Below are 18,528 nucleotides of genomic sequence, written 5' to 3'. Positions count from 1 at the left end.
AAATAATTGTGGAAGGCCTGCTGTGTGCCGGGCCCTGTGCTGAACCCTGGGGTCACAGCCACACGCGACAGATGACAGGCAGGAAGCTCTCGTGCAGTTGAGGACAGTGACCGCAGCGTCAGGTGGCATGAAGGAAGACGAGCAGGGGGAAGCGGGGGACATCTGTGCATCTAGCATCTGTGGGAGGGGACAGGGCAGTTTTAAATGAGGCAATCGGAGAACGCTTGACCAGAAAGGTGGCATTTGAGCAGAGACCTGGAGGAGGGAGCAGTCAGTGGTGACTGTCTGCCGAGGAAAGGGCAAGTCCCAAGGCCCTGGGGTAGGACCAGCTGGGCGGGCTGAGGGACTGGGGTCGGGAGAGCGAAGGCAGGGAGTCCGGGGATGGAGGCAGAGGCCGAGGGAGCAGATATGCGCGGGGCTAGAACAGGTCCCGTGGGCACTTGGCTGTGACCCTGGCAGCTGCTGGAAGGCTGAGCAGAGGAGTGACACCATTTGACTTAGGTTTGAGAAGGTTGTTTAGGCTGCTGGGTGGAGACAAGACCAGAGGGCAGCCAGGTCGAAGCAGGGGGACCACCTAGGAGGCTGCGGCAGCCTCCAGGACAGAGTGGTGGCCTGGACTGGGGCGCGGGGCAGGGAGACAGTGGTAAGTGTCCAGACCCTGACCGCTGGTGGCCTGGATGGAGGGAGGGGTCCGGTAATTGATAGAACCGGAGGGAGTTGCCCCTCGCTGAGCTGAGGGCAGAGAGGGTGTGGGTCCATTTTGGTTTCCTTTCTTCCTTCTGCATTTTGGGCGTCTCCTGCAGGCTCCTGAGACCTCAGACTCAGAGCCGTCAAGAACTTGGGGACCACGTCACGTCAGGGAGGACTAAGATTGGGTCTCCCTGAGTTGACCTGATAGAACCAGCAGCTTTGGTCTTGAGTGAAGCGCAGCCCCGTTGCTAAGAGCAGTTATGTGTGGGGTGGGGGGTGAGGGTGAGGAGGACATGAGACGCTCCTGCTTGGAGATCACGCCCTCTAACTGGAGAGGCAGAACCTTTCCACCTTCCCATTTTCCCAAATCTGCTATCCATGGCAAACACTAACCCACCTAGATCACTTGAAGTGGTACCAAGTCCTAGTTTTCACCTAAAACCGTGGACCTGCCATGGACGTAGCCCTCGGAACGGCACAGTGAATGTTACTCAGTCATGCCTGGGACGTTAAACTCACGGGACAGTGAACAAGTAAACAGCGGCTGGAACAAGAGTCTGTTTGATGGGGACCTACAGGCAGGGCGGTGTGGAGGGGAGCGATTGTCGAGGTCAGGGAAGGCCTTTCCCAGGAGGTGGCAGTTGAGCTGAGCTGAGTGACAGCCAGGTGACAGCTCCATGCAGAGGAAGGAACAGGGCCAGAGCCCTGGGGAAGGAGCCCGGCTGTTCAGGAACAGAGGCCGGGCCTGGGTGGCTGCAGTGTGGTGGCCACGGGCGACAAGTCTGGAGGGGGTTGGAGAGCCGGGCAACGGGAGGAGCGCAGGCTCTCATGATGCCTGTGGTCACTGGAGAGTGTCTGTAAGGCTGTTTCTTGTTCTTATTGGCAGGTAACCTTTACAAAGTTTTGTTTGGTGGTGAAGATAATGACCACCAACTCCTCGGGGGATAATTGGTCTTGCACAGAAAGCGCCAGACATCGGGCGGGCTCTAAAGGGGCCTTGCCAGAGTCATGTGGCCTTCCTTGCAAGGCACTTATTAGGAGACTTGAACCATGGATGCTTTTCCGTCCCTCACAGGGAAGACCACTGGGATCCCCATCCATGTCTTTGGCACTGAGACTCACATGACGGCCATTGTGGGCATGGCCCTGGGCCATCGGCCCATCCCCAATCAGCCGCCCACAGCGGCCCACACTGCAAACTTCCTCCTCAACGCCAGCGGGAGCACGTCGGTAGGTGCCAGTCTTCCTCTGCCGTAAAGCCTGCAGAGTCATCTTTGTTGCCCCCTCATATCCCATCCCATCCTGGGCACAGTCCCCAGCTTTTTGGGGGCATTGGGGAGGTATGGGGAGAAGGTAGTATGTGGTTGGTTTCTGTGTCTCTGCCAGTTTTTTCTGCCCTATCAAGGTAGTGTAATGGAAAGACCAGGGATTTTTTCATCAGACCTGAGGTCAAGGGAGGGACCTTGGTGGGTATTGCCAAGAACCTGTTTGCTCACCTGTAGCTTGGGGACAATACTAATTCCTGTCTCAGAGGGTTGTTAAATAGTTCTTTTGGAAGCAGCTTGTAGGGAACAGAGCTGTGCATAGTTCTTGTTACCTGAGTTCTCTGGGGCCTTAATGACCAGTAACTTTTTTCCCAGCTGTTCCTTGCGACTGTTTCTCTCTCCTTGTCCCCCCAGACTCCAGCCCCCAGCAGGACGGCGTCTTTTTCTGAGTCCAGGGCGGATGAGGTGGCACCTGCAAAGAAGGCCAAGCCCGCCATGCCACTAGGTAACTCCCAGCAGTTTCAGGACCCTCCTGTCCCCCTTCCCTTCCTGGGCCCCGCTGGGCCAGCAGAGGTGGATGGAAAGCGGTTTGGGCTTTGCTTTTGGGCATGGTGCGTGGGATGGGAACAGACACGAGGAAGTGGTGGCTGGAGCCTTCCCCGTGGGCTCTCCTGGTGCTGAGGGCCCACGCTGCGCCTGGGTCACCCCACTCCCCATTGTCTTCCCCTCCGCCCCCTTCTGTGGGGTGTGTGAGCTGGGCAGGGAGGCTGCGGAGGAGACAGGGTTACAGAAATCCAGGTGGGGGCAGGGTCCCTCAGACTCTCCTCCTGAGTGGACGGCAAGAGCCCAAAGCTCAGGATGGCAGAGAACTCCCGCGCCCACGCCCCCAACCATCCTGGGGCTCTTACCAGGACATTCCCTTCCGGTGAGCCCACCGCCAGGGCACACATTGTCTACCAGCCCGTCTGTGCTTTGCCTGCTCGTCTGTCCCTCCTGTGATTCACCAGAGACATGATCCCTGCCAGCCAGCCCTTGCGACCAGCACTAGGTAACCTGTGTTAGTTACCACTGGGCTGACATGGCCTGTGCGGCCTCTTCCTGGGACGGACAGAGCGTGCTTAAGGCATCTTGTGAAATAGTGACGCTGGCTCCAGGCACTCAAGATTAGAAGCTGCCGCCCTGCAGTCCCCAAACCGGCAGCTTTGTCCACAGCACAGAATGACAGGTCCAATCCCTCGGCCTAATCATCTCATTGTGCTTCATGGGGACAAAACAGGTTAAGAGGGTGGGACCGGGCCCGCTGTCCCTCTGGAGGGTCTGGGCCTTTGGTGTTCAGCACACCCTCCAAGCCTTGGTGCTTTTGCTCCTCTCTGCGCTCTGTGCTCCTTCTCCCCTTCTTGCCTCCACTCTGCTGATCGGGGGTCTCTCTTCTGTTGGCCTTGCTCCTGTCTATTGTGAATAGACAAGAGATGGTGAGCGCAGCAGCCCTGCAAGGCTTGTCCATGGACCCCTCCCTGTTCCCACCCGCTCCCTCCAAAGCCTCCAGCCATCAGCGGGTCACTCAGTTGCCTTGGTCATTTTCTTTGACAGATTCAGTCCCAGGTCCAAGATCCCCGCAAGGTAGGATGCCCCCAGCTCCGCGTGTGGCTTGTTAGCGGGTTACAGTCTTACGGTGTGCTTTGTCTCCCCGTCCCCGGTGGGTTGCAGTGTTGTCTGGTATACTTTCTGTCCCTGCCTTGGTGTGGCCTGCCCCAAGTCCTAGTCTTCGCTCTCCCCTCTTTCCCACCCCTGCTTATTTCACGCCCCCGCTCTCCTTGCCGTGGGGCTGTGACTCCGTACGTGGGAGGGGCTGGAGAGTGCAGGAAGGGCAAGAGCCAGGCCCACAGCCTCGGAGAGTGGGGTGGAGCCCAGGAGGGAGGGTGCTCCGGGGAAAGAGGGAGCCACAGAAACTGAAGGGGGAGTGGCAGAGCCAGCGGGCCAGGAGGGGAGCCACTGACCACCTGATTTTCATATACATCCCCTGATGTCCTCGTTTTCTTTTCCCACCTCAGCCTCACCACCGCCGACTTCATCCCAGACTCCCAGCACCAGGGACAAGTTTAGATTTCTCTGGGATTTGGTTGGAAGAGAGAATGGAGAAGGAGAGAGAGAGACCCGGAAGGGTGTGCAGTAAATCTGGCGGAGGGACTGGGCTTCGGTGTGTGAGGTCACTGTTTAGCAGGGACATTTTCTGTGTGTGTGTTCACACACACTGTATACATTCATCTATTGACCAAGGTGAATAGGTTCATTGAGGTGAATAGGTGAATCAGTTCAAAGTGTCAGGGCCTCCATTTACATTTTTTGACAGATGTGAGAGATCCCCCGCTCTGGGGAAGGGGAGTTTCTGGTGAAGGGGGGTTTCGTAATGATGACCTCTGACTCCTTGCTAAGAAGAGGAAAGGGGTAACTAGGCAAGGTCAAGTAGCCCTTCCTCCCCTACCTCTGGCAGCATCCACTGTTACCTAAAAACCGGACCTGAGGCTGAGCCCTGCGCAGAAGGACAGAAGGAACGGGGGCAGACTCTCAGTGAGAGAGCTCTTGGCTGTGGAGGGTGGAGGTGGGGTTTAGTCTTACTGTTCTGAGCGGTGCTGAGACGTGGGAGAGGAAGGAGGGCGGTGGATCAGGAAGGGAGGGTAGATTGGGCCAGGACAGCAGAGCCAGTGGAGGCGCCTGTTGGGGGCTTAGCCCCTGAGCACAGGTTCTCTCTGGGGCCTCCATCTGTGCTGCCGCTGGGCTGAGGATCGCCACCTTCAGCTTTGCCTTCTCTGTGCTCTGAGAGCTCCAGTTCTGCCCCCTTTCGAGCTGGAAGTGCGGGTGGGTTCGTAGAGATTCCAGGCCTTGTCCTGATTTCTGTAGCCTCTCCAGTGGACAGACGGGTGTATGTGCACATGCGCACATGCTGACTCTTGGGGGTGTGGGTTCCCCGAGGATGGGGAGTGGTGGGGCGGTGCTGGCTTTATATCCCTCCTCAGTTGCACAGTTGAGCTGCATCTCAGGTTAGGACAGAATCCTGGCTCTGATGCTAGATGACCTACAATCTTCGTCATTTGGCAGCTCTGGCCTTCAGTTTTCTGGGGCTGGAAAGTGAGGGAACTGGATTAGGTGGCCTCCCTTGTTCTGTGATCTCATGTCTCGTTGGAACCCAGATGGGTCCAGGGCACGGTAAATCCCGGGTGTTTGCACCATCAGGAGACTTCTGTCGTGAGAAGCTTATGGCTGTGATGGAAGAGGCAAGCCTGCGTAGGGATGAGAATCTTACATGCCTTGGGAAACTGGTCTCTTTTAGCCAACCTGTGCTAGTACAGTAGGTTAATTAATACCAATGCCCCTGAGCTCTCTGCATTATTTTGCTTGGGGGAGGTGAGAACCTCCCCTGTGGGCTACTTTTCTCCAGCAGAAAGCAGGAGGGTCAGGTGACCTGCCTGTCTGGGGTGACAGCTCAGGAATGCACTTCCGCCTGTTCTTGTTGTTCCCCTCACCCCTTTCCTGACGCCCCTTTGCGCCCCTTTCCTGCTGGCCTGTCCAAGAGCATTGTTCTGAGCAGGAAAGAGCCACCTGGGAGGAGGCTGTGGGGAGAAGGTCAGGTGGAAGCTCGGTTAGGATAAGACTACAGCAGACCTCTTCATTGGACCTACGCTGACCTAGAATCAAGAGGATTCAAATCCTGTTCCGAGCTGGCTTATGTCCAAATTCACAGGTGATAAGGATTGTTGGGGAGCTGTTTGAAGTCTTGTGGTAGACAACAAGGTCCTACTGCATAGCACAGGGAACTATATTCAGTGTCCTTTTATAAACCATAGTGGAAAAGAATACACAAAAGAATATATATATGTATAACTGAGCCACTTTGCTGTACAGTAGAAATTAATACAACATTGTAAATCAACTATACTTTAAAAAAGTCCAAGGGACTTCCCTGGTGGTCCAGTAGTTAAGACTCCATGCTTCCTAAGTCAGAAAGAGAAAAACAAATATCGTATATTAACGCATATATGTGGAACCTAGAAAAATGGTACAGATGAACCAGTTTGCAGGGCAGAAATAGAGACACAGATATAGAGAACAAACGTATGGACACCAAGGGGGGAAAGTGGTGGGGGGGTGGTGGTGGGATGATTGGGAGATTGGGATTGACATGTATACACTAATATGTATAAAATAGATAACTAATAAGAACCTGCTGTATAACAAATAAATAAAATTAAATTTAAAAGAAACAAAAACAAAACAAAACGACTCCATGCTTCCACTGCAGGGGGCACAGGTTCAATCCCTGGTTGGGGAACTAAGATCCCGCATGCCCACGCCCCCCCGAAAAAAAAAAAAAAGTTTAAAAAAAAAAAGTCTTTCGGTCACCCAAATTGGGAGAGCTTAACATTTTTTTCTGGTGACTTTAAAAATAATTGATCAAGCCCTCATTTGCATATACACACCTTTCCTGTGAAGTTGAGCAGGTCCTGTAGGAATTCTGCTGTCTGTTCACTGCTGAGTCCTTTACCAGCCAGGCAGGTCCTCTCAGTTCATTTTGCGCTCTCTGCCACCTCTTTCCAGAAGAAATCTAGGCGCCTCTTCCCCCCATGTTCTCAGAGTTCCATCTTCTTGACATTCCTTTGCAGTTTTTGACGCGTCGCCCACGTGGGGCGTGGAGGGGTCTGGCAGGCAGCCCCCGGGGGGGTGTGTTCTGGGTGTACTCGCTGTGTCTCTGCCCCCCAGGAAAGAGCGCCACCCTCTTCAGCCGCCATACCAAGACCATCGTGTGGGGCATGCAGACCCGGGCCGTGCAGGGCATGCTGGACTTTGACTACGTCTGCTCCCGCGACGAGCCCTCGGTGGCTGCCATGGTCTACCCTTTCACGTGAGTTGCGCATGGCAGGGAGGCTGGACGCGGCCGCCGAGTGGGATGTCCTCACCCCATCTCCTCCAGCAGCAGCACAGAGCTGGGCAAGCCCTGGATTGTCCCCTTTGCCCGAGCAGCATCTGCCCACCCCAGACGGGGGCGGTTGATGTTCCTGGGGCATCTTTTTCCCCCACAGACTAAACTCTTTGAAGGCAGACCCTGCCTTTCCGCCTTCCGGGTGAAGCCCCTCCCGAGCCCTGGCAGGTTAAGAGTGTCCTGACCCCTCCTCTGCCTTCCTCACAGCGGGGACCACAAACAGAAGTTTTACTGGGGTCACAAGGAGATCCTGATCCCCGTCTTCAAGAACATGGCTGATGCCATGAAGAAGCACCCGGAGGTGGATGTGCTGATCAGCTTTGCCTCCCTGCGCTCGGCCTATGACAGCACCATCGAGACCATGAATCACGCACAGGTAGCTCACTGCGCCCCGGGGCGGGAGGCAGGGGCACCCTGAATGGTGTCCGCTGCGACAAAGGCCTTGGGATTCGGGACTGGCCAGTGATTTGGGGAATAGTGGTTGGAGACCTGATCTTCAGGAGGCAAGGTAGTCGCCAAGGGTAGGTGGGCTGCTTACCCGGGCTGGCAAAGAGTCAGTCCGGGGTCGTCTGCCTCCACCAGGTCCTCTCTGTGCTGAGATTGGCTTTCAAAACAGGATCAAAAGCACTTTTTTTGCTTATTGTAAAATTGTTAACATATTTATTATAGAAAAGAATTAAATGCTGATAGTAAGAAGAAGAGCGTAAATACCTCAGGTCTCATTTGCCAGAAATATGGTTGCTGACCTTTGAGTACATCCTTATTCACACCTTTTTCTGGGTTTGAACAAATGAAATAATGCTGTGTCTGTTTTATAATCCTTCAGTGACTCTTTCCACATCAGTACTTAGCAGCAACATCATTTTTGCTTTTTCCAGTCTCATGATGAGTGTACATCCTTGTTTCCCCAGCGTTCACGTCTCGAAGTCAAACTGCTGCATCAGAATGTGCAGATTTGAAAGCCTTTGATCCATCCTGCCCAGGTGCCCTCCAGGAAAGTCCAGAAATGGGGACGTAAACTCCCATCACTAGTTTGAGAATGCCTGTTTCTCTGTACCCTTGCCAACACTGAACGCTTGGACGTAAAGAACGTATATATACTTGACAAAATGATAGGCATTCTATTTAATTTGCATATCTTTGATTATTAACTAAGATGAGCTTCTGAAAATATGTATTGGCCATTTGCATTCTATGACATGGCCTCACCTCCTTTTTTTCTGTTGAGGTGTTTGTCTTTTTTGTTAACTGATTTGTAAGAGCCCTTAGGGATTAAGATATTGATTTTTCTGTTCAAAATTATTGTCTGATCCCAGACTGGCTTACTTCAGTTTATGACTGGAGTAAACTTGTTTTGATATCTAGATGAAGCAAAAAAGAAAACACACCTGCTAAAAATGAGCAGCTTTTCTAGTTTAGAACAGAGGTTGGTGAACTACAGTGCAAGGGCCAAACCCAGTCCCCTGCCTGTTGTAAATAAAGTTTTATTGGAACACAGCCATGCTCACTTATTTACATATTGTCCATGGCTGTTTTTGTGCTGCAGAGGCAAAATTTAGTCGTTACCGCAGAGACCACATGACCAACAAACCCCAAAACACTATCTGGCCCTTTATAGAAAAAGTTTGCCTTGGATCTTTCCCGCCACCCCCCACCACCCCCTCTGGCTTCTCCCTCAGCCCACTCTCTGGTCCAAGTGTGGAAGCAGCTTGTTTCTATCAAGGTTTTGTCCTGTGGGGATGTACAGTCAGAGCCTCAGAGGGCACAGCAGGGATAGCCCTAGATAGCTGCTTTATGGTCCGGCACCTGGACAGGTGGGAAACAGGTGGGACTGAGTCTCATGAGTTTTTGGATAGGTGAGAATATAACAGTTTTGACTACAGCAAGTTTTCAGAAACATTTGTTCCCACTTGGTTACTGACTCACTGTGGTGTTAACCAATGGAGTGCAGTTTTGGGTGCCTCTCTCTGGGGGGAGGGTTGAATGATCAGGGTAGGAACAGAGGCCTGTGGGAAGAAGGGGTTGCATATTGTTATCATTACTCCTGGAAGGGGGCCTGGGAGATGGGTTCTGGAGTGGTCGCTGCCTCGACATCTCAAGTGGTGAAATGATAACGGGAAGGGACTGTCCTCGTGCTCTAGATCCGGACCATCGCCATCATAGCTGAAGGCATCCCCGAGGCCCTCACGAGGAAGCTGATCAAGAAGGCGGAGCAGAAGGGAGTGACCATCATTGGACCTGCCACTGTGAGCATCCGTTCCACTTCTGGGCCCGCAGGAAGCTCATTGCTGACTCTACTGTCTCCCATCTAGTTTGAAAAGATTGAGAGAGTACCTGTTGAAAGTCAGTCTGTCCATTTCCAGTTAATTTTTTTTTTCCGGCTGCGCCGTGCGGCCTACAGAATCCTAGTTCCCCAACCAGGGGCTGAGCCCAGGCCCCGGCAGTGGAAGTGCTGAGTCCTAACCACTGGACCGCAAGGGAATTCCCTGTCCGTTTCCAGTTAATTTTTTAAAGGGCTCTCTCCGCAGACCATATCACCTTTACAGTTTCAAGGGGCTAACAAGATTTTTTTAAGTGTCCACCCTCAGACAACCATAGCATGGTCTTTGATTATTCCTTCAACTGTAAACCAAAGAAGAATCTACCTAGGGACCTTATTTTTGACCCAAAGGCCTTTACATAGGAAAAAGTTGCCCCGTGAATGTTTTTTGTTTTTGTTGTTTGTTTTTACTTAGCTGTTGCATTAAAAATTTGGCTGAAGCTAAGGATTTTATTTTTTAACATCTTTATTGGAGTATAATTGCTTTACAATTGTTAGTTTCTGCTGTATCACAAAGTGAATCAGCTGTATGTATACATATATCCCCATATCCCCTCCCTCTTGCGTCTCCCTCCCATCCTCCCTAACCCACCCCTCTAGGTGGTCACAAAACACCGAGCTGACCTCCCTGTGCTATGCGGCTGCTTCCCACTAGCTATCTGTTTTACATTTGGTAGTGTATATATGTCCATGCCACTCTCTCACTTCGTCCCAGCTTACCCTTCCCCCTCCCCATGTCCTCAAGTGTAAGATTTTTGAGCTAAGCAAGGGACCTTTCATCTTGGAGGTAGAGGGTGATCTTGAGCAGAGGTGCGCACTTGCATCAGACACCTTTACTGGGTGCTGTTGCCCTTTTGGAGCAAAAAAGGCGACCTAACCCTGAGTATACACCTCCAAATCTGCAGTCGTAAGCCACGTTTTACCAATAAGGCTCCCTTTTTTCTGTGTGATGTCTCTTGATGGGGAGAAGAGAGTCTTCCTCAGCAGGAAACCTGACATGCAGGTGCTGGCCAGGGCGGGCTGGGCAGGTAATCCCGGGCTCTGTGACCACCCCATCCCCCGAGCTCTATGGTCAATCAGCCCGCCCTCCTCCCTGACTGCGGTTTCCGCCCCTGCAGGTTGGTGGCATCAAGCCCGGGTGCTTTAAGATTGGGAACACCGGCGGGATGCTGGACAACATCCTGGCCTCCAAGCTGTACCGACCCGGCAGCGTGGCCTATGTCTCGCGTTCAGGCGGCATGTCCAACGAGCTCAACAATATCATCTCTCGGACCACGGATGGCGTCTACGAGGGCGTGGCCATCGGCGGGGACAGGTGATCAGCTGAGGGACAGGGCGCTAGGTCCTCTGTCTCTGCTCGCCGCCCGCTGCTGAGTTCCAGGCACATAGGGATGTTGCTTAAGTCCATAAAATGGGGCATCTCTTCTCTGTCTCAGGACCAACGTGAGCATAAGATCAGAAAATACAGAAAAAAACACAGAAAGGTGTTTTAAAAGGTGTTTGGGCTTTGGGGGGTAATTCTATTTGTTGTCTGAGTTGTGGCCGGAGGGTGGCAGCAGAGTGCAGTGCTTAGCAGGGCTCATTCTGAAATCAGACCCCAGGGGGTTCAAATCCCAGTTTCCCTGTTTGGGGGGGGCGGGGTGGGGGCAGGTTACCTGGGCAGGTTACCAACCCTCCTTAGACCTCCATCAACCTTACGTAGCAAACGGGTAAAGTCATAGTCCCTACCTCCTGGGGTTGTTGGAGGATTAAATGAGACTAACACAGGGCCTGGTGCTTAGTTAGTACTCAGTGCTAGTTGTGGTTAATAAGAGTGAAAGGAAAAACTGTTCCTTTACTCACTACCGTACTCACACTTCTGGCCACAAATGTGGCCAGATTTTCCCACACCAAGCAGTTCTCTGATTCTCTGCAGACACCAACTGGAGGTCTTACAATTCAGTTCAATTCTGACACTACTTCGAGATAGCATCATAGCATCAGGTCCCACAGGTTCGGGGCTCAGTCCCACAGGAGTGCCCCCAACTTCATATGTCAGTCGCAAGTCCAGCCCTCTGGTACTTCTGACCACCGGCTATAAGTCGGAGGTTCCCATGACCCCCTCCTCAAGTTCGATAATTTGCTAGAAGGGCCCACAGAACTAAGGAAGAGTTTGCTCACTAGCTTACCGGGTTATTACAAAAGGACGCAACTCAGGAACGACCAGATGGAAGAGGTGCAAAGGGCAAGGCATGTTGGGTGCGTGGAGCTTCCCTGGCTTCTCTGGTGAACACACCGCAGGAGCCCTCCAAGAGTTGCCTCATGAGAACAAAAGACACTCCTATCACCCCCATGACTAAGGAAATTACAATGTTTTTAGGGGGGCTGTGTCAGGAACCGGTGTCAAAGGCCAAATATCAGAACAAAAGGTGCTCCTAGCACCCCTGGTCACTCAGGAGATTACACGTGTTTTCAGAGCTCCGTGTCAGGAACTGGGAGCAGAGACATATACGTATTTCTTACTATTTCACAAATAGTGTCCTCATTATTTTTGTTAGTAGGAACAGTAATCAGTAGGTCATCAATTGAGTAATGTCTTAGAGCAATGCCTGGTACTTATTACCATAATAAATGTTACCCATTACTGTTTACTGTTACTACTGCCACTGTTCGGCTCAGAAACCAAAAGCTGTTGGGAGAATGAGTCACCTTGTCAGTCTTCCTGGCTCTCCCAAGTCATTTCAAATGGAGCAACCGTGTGAGAAGGGACTCGCCGAGGTCTTCAGGGAGGTGGCCTTGGGACCCCTAGTCCCCAGGTGCTCCCTGACAAAAGGCTCTGGGTCAGACGAGTCTGGGCAGTGCTGCCAGTTGTACTGTCCTCTTGGGATTTAAATGCTCCTGAGCGTTATCAGAAGCACTCGAAGATCTACAAGGACCTTGTAGATCTTAAGCCTACTTGGCCTTAAACAACTCTTTTGCAAGCTCATGTGACAGTAGAAAATTTAAAAGAATATTTTGGCCTATACACAGACCTTCTAGCAATCACCTAGGATATAGCTTGGTACGTTGTATTAATTATCTTTTGCTGTGTTTTAAAAAAATCACCCCAAAACAAAGTGGCTTCAAACAACAATAAACGTGTATCCTCATGGTTCTTGTGCGTTAGGATTCAGGGCTCAGTTGGGCAATTCTGGCAGGTGGGCTGTCTGTTGAGGTGGTCAGATGTGGCACGCTGGAGGTGGCCCGTCCACGTGGCTGGCAGGTGGTTCTTCTCTGCGGGCTTCTGCACAGGCTGCTGAGAGTCCTCAAGACTCGGCGGCTGGCTTCCCCTAGAGCGAGCAATTCAGGGGAGAGTGCTGGACAGAAGCTATTTTTTTTATAACCCCCGCCTTGGAAGTCAATGTCACAGAATGACTTCCTCCATATTTTGTGCATTAGAAGCTAATCATTAAACTCTACCCAAATTCAGGAGGAAAGGCATGAGTTTCCACCTTTTTAAAAGAACTTGTGGACATATTTTACAATCACCCCACATGTGCTCTCGAGGCATCTCTTACTGCCGTATGAACTTCTCTGGGCTTACTAGTTCCTCTTCCTTCCCTTCCCTTGTGCCCCATTTACTACCTCCCCCTCCCCCATTATTCCTAAGGCATCTCTGGACCCTCACTGGGCATCCACACCCACAAAAAACCCCGCAGTGTTCTTAGTACAGGTGTGCTTCCCACACCTGTACACACACCTCACCTCACCGAGTCTCCGGATCCTGAACAGCCTCCCTGCTCTCACCAGGTACCCCGGCTCAACGTTCATGGATCATGTGCTGCGTTACCAGGACACCCCAGGAGTCAAAATGATTGTGGTTCTTGGAGAGGTGAGTTATTTTTAAAAAATGGTTTTACAGCAGAGATTGACACAACATTGTAAATCAGCTATACTTCAATTTAAAAAGAAAAGGTTACTTGATTATTAAAGTCAAAAAAAATGTTTTTCTGATTATAAAAGTAATGATGATTTCAGTTTTTAAGAAATTCATGCATTTTGGTTATCTATAACTGAAAGTGACAGTCCCTGGTAATCCTGCTCCCTAGACACTGGGGCTTAGAGGCTGTCACTGTTAACACTGCCGTGTTTGTTCCTAGGAGAGAAGTTCTTGCCTCTCGGTGGCACAAGATATTTTAGTGCCAGCAGAGGAGAAGCTTTCACTGGCTGGCCCCAGTCTGTCCCTGGTGGGCAGTGGATAACTGGAGTCAAAGAGCCTCTCTTACTTGTGCCCCTGATCAGGTCTGGTCCTAAATTATCTCATACCCTTAGATCAGGAAAGGGGAGTTCCGGGGACTCTCCGAGGATACCCACTGCCCTTTAAAAATTCTTCCTTGCATCCAAACTCAATCTTCCAGGCCAAAGCCCATGTCCCCTCATTTTCTAGCCAAGTTCTAACTCGGGACACCTGATGACCCTGGCCCCTACCTGATTTGGGACAGATTTCCTGCTGCATTGCTGCTCTAGGTGCAACTCAGAATGGGTTCCACTGACTTGGGGGCTTTTTCTTGTTCCTTGTTCCCTGGCAGATAGGGGGCACGGAGGAATATAAGATCTGCCGGGGCATCAAGGAGGGCCGCATCACCAAGCCCGTGGTCTCCTGGTGCATCGGGACCTGTGCCACCATGTTCTCCTCCGAGGTACAGCCGGGACAGATCCCTGCTGGGCAGGGAGGCCGAGAGAGGGGGCGTCTGAGGGGAGCCGTGTGGTCATCTTATGAAGCAGCTGGTTTCTTCGATAACCGTTTATTACCTGCTTGGTTCCTGCAAGGTCCAGCTGGGGCCCTGCTCTCTAGAAGCTAAAATCCAGTTGGAAGAGACAAACTCATAGCCAGATTAAGGCCAGAACAAGGCTCTGAGTCCCTTCTCAGAGTAGGAGCAATTTACTGCCTGGCGGAGTTGAGGTGGCTTCATGGAGAAGACGAACTGCTCCTTAAGGAATAAGGAGGAGTTTGCTGAGCTAGAGGGAGGCTTGGGAGGGAGAGGACACACCCTAGGCTCAGAACTGGGGAGGGCGGTGGTGGGCGCAGGGAGAGGCTGTAAAAGAAAACCTCTGGATGTGTTAACATGACCGGATGCCTGTGACAGTGCCTGGGGGCAGAAGTAAGTACAGCTTGTAGTGGATGTTAGATAGAAAAGCTCTGAGCTGTCGGACTCCTGCTGGGTGGGATCGGCCAGACCGCAGCCCCTGTAGTCCAGCTTAGACAATCCTGTGTCTCGAAGATGGCCCACCCGGTGAGGATGAAACCGAGGAAACAACCACCTGTCACCCATCAGTTCATCAGTAGCTGAGCAGGCTCTGAGTGTAAGGCCTTGACCTCTGCTGTGTGTATATGAAACAAAACTTGGCCATCAGGGATTCCTGCAGCAGTGATAATCCCTACGCTTAAACCCTCAATTCTTCGAGTTAGCCTGTCACCCTATCCTTTCGCCCTGGATTGCTTGCCTTTCCCCGTCAGAGTCCTGCCCACCTCCAAGTGGCAGTATTTGTCCGGTTGTAAAATGCACCTCTCTTTTGAACCAGCAGTTCCATTCCTGCAAATTTACTCTGTGGGTCTGCGTGCAAAAATATTTCAAGGTATGTGTACAAGGATACTCACTGCAGTGTTGCGATGGCAAGAGAAGGAAACACCCTAAACGCTGGTCGGGAGGGGACTGTGTCCTCATGGCACGGCCATGTAATTGGAAACCAGGCAGGAGAAGAATGAGGTGGATTTTGAGATGTCGACATAGAGTTCAAGTTATGTTGACTCTAAGAAGGGGCAGGGTGCGATAAATGCTTATCATAGGATCCATCTGGTGTAACTATGAACCCTGTATGTGTATCTGTTCTCTAAGTAAGTGAAACGGGAGGGAGCGGGTCACGGAATCCTGCCCATCCTCCAGGGCTGAGCTCCACTCTCACAGGCTTGAGAATCAGCTCTTGGTGGATCTGTGTGACTGGGGCAAGTCGTTTAGCCTCTCCGTACCTCAGTTTCCTGAGCTGTAAAAAGGGGATGATTCGGGGTTGTTGCGTGACTTACGTAAGAAGGTAATTGTAAAGGTCTGCCACATACAGGTCTTAGCGAATACTCATGTCCATTCTTCAACACACCTGTTCCATGAAGCGCTTCCTGATTCTCTTTCTTCACGGCTGCTCTCCCCTCCACCGCAACAGCCAAAAATAATTCCTCCCTTCCCTCCAGGGTTTCTCTTCACCAGCTCTGCTTTACAAGAGCCCCCCACCTCCCCACTCCCACTATGCCGAGGACACCTCCGAGAGGGCAAGGACCCTGCTCTTCTGTTTCTGGCCAGGTGCTCATCATAGCCCCGTGGGTAGGGCAGGTCCTTAAGGTGTTTTGCTTTTGCTTTTTTTTTTTTTTTTTTAATTTATTTTTGGCTGTGTTGGGTCTTCGTTCCTGTGCAAGGGCTTTCTCCAGTTGCGGCAAGCGGGGGCCACTCTTCATCGCGGTGCGCGGGCCTCTCACTATCGCGGCCTCTCTTGTTGCGGAGCACAGGCTCCAGACGCGCAGGCTCAGTAGTTGTGGCTCACGGGCCCTGCTGTTCCGCGGCATGTGGGATCTTCCGAGACCAGGGCTCGAACCCGTGTCCCCTGCATTGGCAGGCAGACTCCCAACCACTGCACCACCAGGGAAGCCCTGCTTTTGCTTTTTGATTCGTTTTTTTAAACAACTTTCTTTGTGTAGTTTCAAGGATATACAAATGTAGAATAGTACCTTGACAGCCCAGCTAATAAGTGCTTTTTGATTTCTTGAACAGGTCATATGACCTTGCAGAGCTTTCTGCCCTATAGAGGAGGTGAGATAGGTATACAACACAATATCCTCAGTTCAGTGCCTCGGGGAAACTGAACTGAGAACTGGGGGATGGGAGTAGAGACAAGGGGACAGTGGTAAGGTGGCATTTGCACAAAACACTGGTCCTATAGCAGTGGTCCACAAAACAAAAACAACGGGAAGCTTCTATAAATTATGAACATGCGATATCATCTCTCTCCCTTCTAAAAGCTTTAGTGTTAGCTTTGAGAAATCTGAGTTACACTTGCTTAACTTCCTTGGACACAGTGTTCTCTAAGTTTATGTGAATGCAGAACCTCCTTCCCACCCCATCCACCCACGCAGATTAAATCCTACAAAGAAGGCATTGGGAACCCACTTTGAAGCATGTGGCTTCAAGCCCCGCTAACTGGAGCAGCGGTTCCTAACCTTTTCAACACTTCAGCCCCTTTTGTTATATGTCGTGGTAAAGAGCACAGTGAGAGGCCACATTGCCTGGTTCAAGTGCTACCACATACTACCTGTGTGACCTCGGGCAAGTTACTTTACCCCTCTGTGCTTCCATTTCCTTGTTGAGAGGAAACAGTCGTAGCTACTGAATGATGACATTTGTAAAGCTCTTAGAAAAGTGCCTAGACACAGTGTTATTTAAACAGGGAAGGTATTGTTATGATTACCCACCACACCTGCCCTAATCAGGGTTTTATACCACGTTTCATTAGGTTAATTCCTTTTCCTTGTTGCTTAATCAGAGACACAGGTAACACTTAGCTCTTCTGATTGCAACCAGTTACTACCCCTCCATATTCTATTGACTTTATAGTTTAATCTTAGTTCATGCTCAGGTGGAAAGGGGCAATAGCTAATTGGCTCCCTGTGATTGTTGCTAAGTGGGAATACAGGCCAAATGGTGCAAAATCTGACTTTTTAAAAGAAGCTGGAAATTTGTTGTTGTTTTTTTTTAAAAAACCATTGAATTGTGCACTTTATTTATTTATTTATGGCTGTGTTGGGTCTTAGTTTCTGTGCGAGGGCTTTCTCCAGTTGTGGCAAGCGGGGGCCACTCTTCATCGCGGTGCGCGGGCCTCTCACTATCGCGGCCTCTCTTGTTGCGGAGCACAGGCTCCAGACGCGCAGGCTCAGTAGTTGTGGCACACGGGGTTAGTTGCTCCGCGGCATGTGGGATCTTCCCAGACCAGGGCTCGAACCCGTGTCCCCTGCATTGGCAGGCAGATTCTCAACCACTGCGCCACCAGGGAAGCCCGTTGTTGTTGTTTTTAATTAATTTATTTACTTATTTTTGGCTGCATTGGGTCCTCGTTGCTGCGTTCAGGCTTTCTCTAGTTGCGGCGAGCGGGGGCTACTCTTCATGGCGGTGGCTTCTCCTGTTGCCGGGCACGGGCACTAGGCGCACGGGCTCTAGAGCGCAGGCTCAGTAGTTGTGGCTCACGGGCTCAGTTGCTCTGCGGCCTGTGGGATCTTCCCGGACCGGGACTCAAACCCATGTCCCCTGCATTGGCAGGCGGATTCGTAACCACTGCGCCACCAGGGAAGTCCCATTTGTATTTTTAATGATATCTTCTGGTGTTCTGTTTTGCTTAATAAGGGTACATCCTTTATACAGAGTATGCCCAGGACAGTCCGATCCCGCCTGTGAGCTCAGCTTAGCTAAGGCTGGCAGCTTGTAACTTCTCACAGTTGCTCGAAACTAACGGCTATTCTCTGTCTCCCCACCCGCCACCCCGACAAGTGCCCCACGGGAAGCCACATGAAGGTGTTTGCGGAGTTGGGCGCCAGGCTTGGTGTCCTGGCTGTAGTGCGCCAGCTGTGTGACCTTGAGTAAGCTCTTGAACTGCTTGGTGCCTCAGGTTCTCACCTGTGAGTGAGAGTCAGCCATCGTGCTTATTTAGTGAGCCTTCTGGAGGCTTGAAGTGATTCACATAGAGCACTGAGTGGGGTCCGGCCTGTAATCAGTGCCGATGGTCCCAGGAGCCTTTGTCCTCTCTTTCGGGGGATTAAGGGGCCTGGTAAAGCTGTTCTCCTTTGCCTTCCAGGTACAGTTCGGCCACGCTGGAGCTTGTGCGAACCAGGCTTCTGAAACTGCAGTAGCCAAAAACCAGGCTTTGAAGGAGGCCGGAGTGTTTGTGCCCCGGAGCTTCGATGAGCTTGGAGAGATCATCCAGTACGTGGAGCTGGTGGAGGACGCCACCTCCCTGTCCCTTTCCCATTCCCTCCCGAGGACAGCACCCTCTCCAAAATATAGGTGTCTGATATGCCTGGACCCTCTCAGGTGTCTAAGGCAGCTCTACGGATGGTGCAAAATCCTTTCTTTTTGGCTTTCATTTTGTTTTGTTTCTAGAAGCAGCAGTTACGCGCCGTTCAGACTGGTGTTAAAACATTTCTCAGCCTACCTAGTTGGCGGGCCATAAGTGAGAGAAGGGCATAGAAACATTAGAAAATGTCATCTCAAACCAATTGATAAAGA

The 18,528-nt window shown here is 51.5% G+C and overlaps 1 protein-coding gene across 5 annotated transcripts in view; it reads left to right on the top strand.

Annotated features, from left to right (window-relative positions):
* The window catches only part of ACLY (ATP citrate lyase), a 43,066-nt gene that overhangs the window by 15,712 nt on the left and 8,826 nt on the right, over positions 1-18,528 (top strand). For 3 of the 5 annotated variants that reach the window (XM_059908379.1, XM_059908380.1, XM_059908383.1), the window contains 11 exons: positions 1,766-1,920; positions 2,370-2,460; positions 3,546-3,575; positions 4,007-4,117; positions 6,711-6,852; positions 7,138-7,306; positions 9,072-9,176; positions 10,369-10,565; positions 13,019-13,100; positions 13,798-13,908; positions 18,098-18,225. In XM_059908379.1, the coding sequence (XP_059764362.1) occupies positions 1,766-1,920; positions 2,370-2,460; positions 3,546-3,575; positions 4,007-4,117; positions 6,711-6,852; positions 7,138-7,306; positions 9,072-9,176; positions 10,369-10,565; positions 13,019-13,100; positions 13,798-13,908; positions 18,098-18,225 (1,321 nt within the window). The remainder of the gene's footprint in view (positions 1-1,765; positions 1,921-2,369; positions 2,461-3,545; positions 3,576-4,006; positions 4,118-6,710; positions 6,853-7,137; positions 7,307-9,071; positions 9,177-10,368; positions 10,566-13,018; positions 13,101-13,797; positions 13,909-18,097; positions 18,226-18,528) is intronic. The other 2 variants (XM_059908381.1, XM_059908382.1) reach the window with 2 other exon arrangements.

Source organism: Balaenoptera ricei, chromosome 20 (genome assembly GCF_028023285.1).
Source record: "Balaenoptera ricei isolate mBalRic1 chromosome 20, mBalRic1.hap2, whole genome shotgun sequence".
Classification (NCBI taxonomy): Eukaryota; Metazoa; Chordata; class Mammalia; order Artiodactyla; family Balaenopteridae; genus Balaenoptera; species Balaenoptera ricei.
The sequence above is the reverse complement of the archived record's forward strand: the minus strand, read 5'-3'. Positions and strand labels throughout refer to the sequence as shown.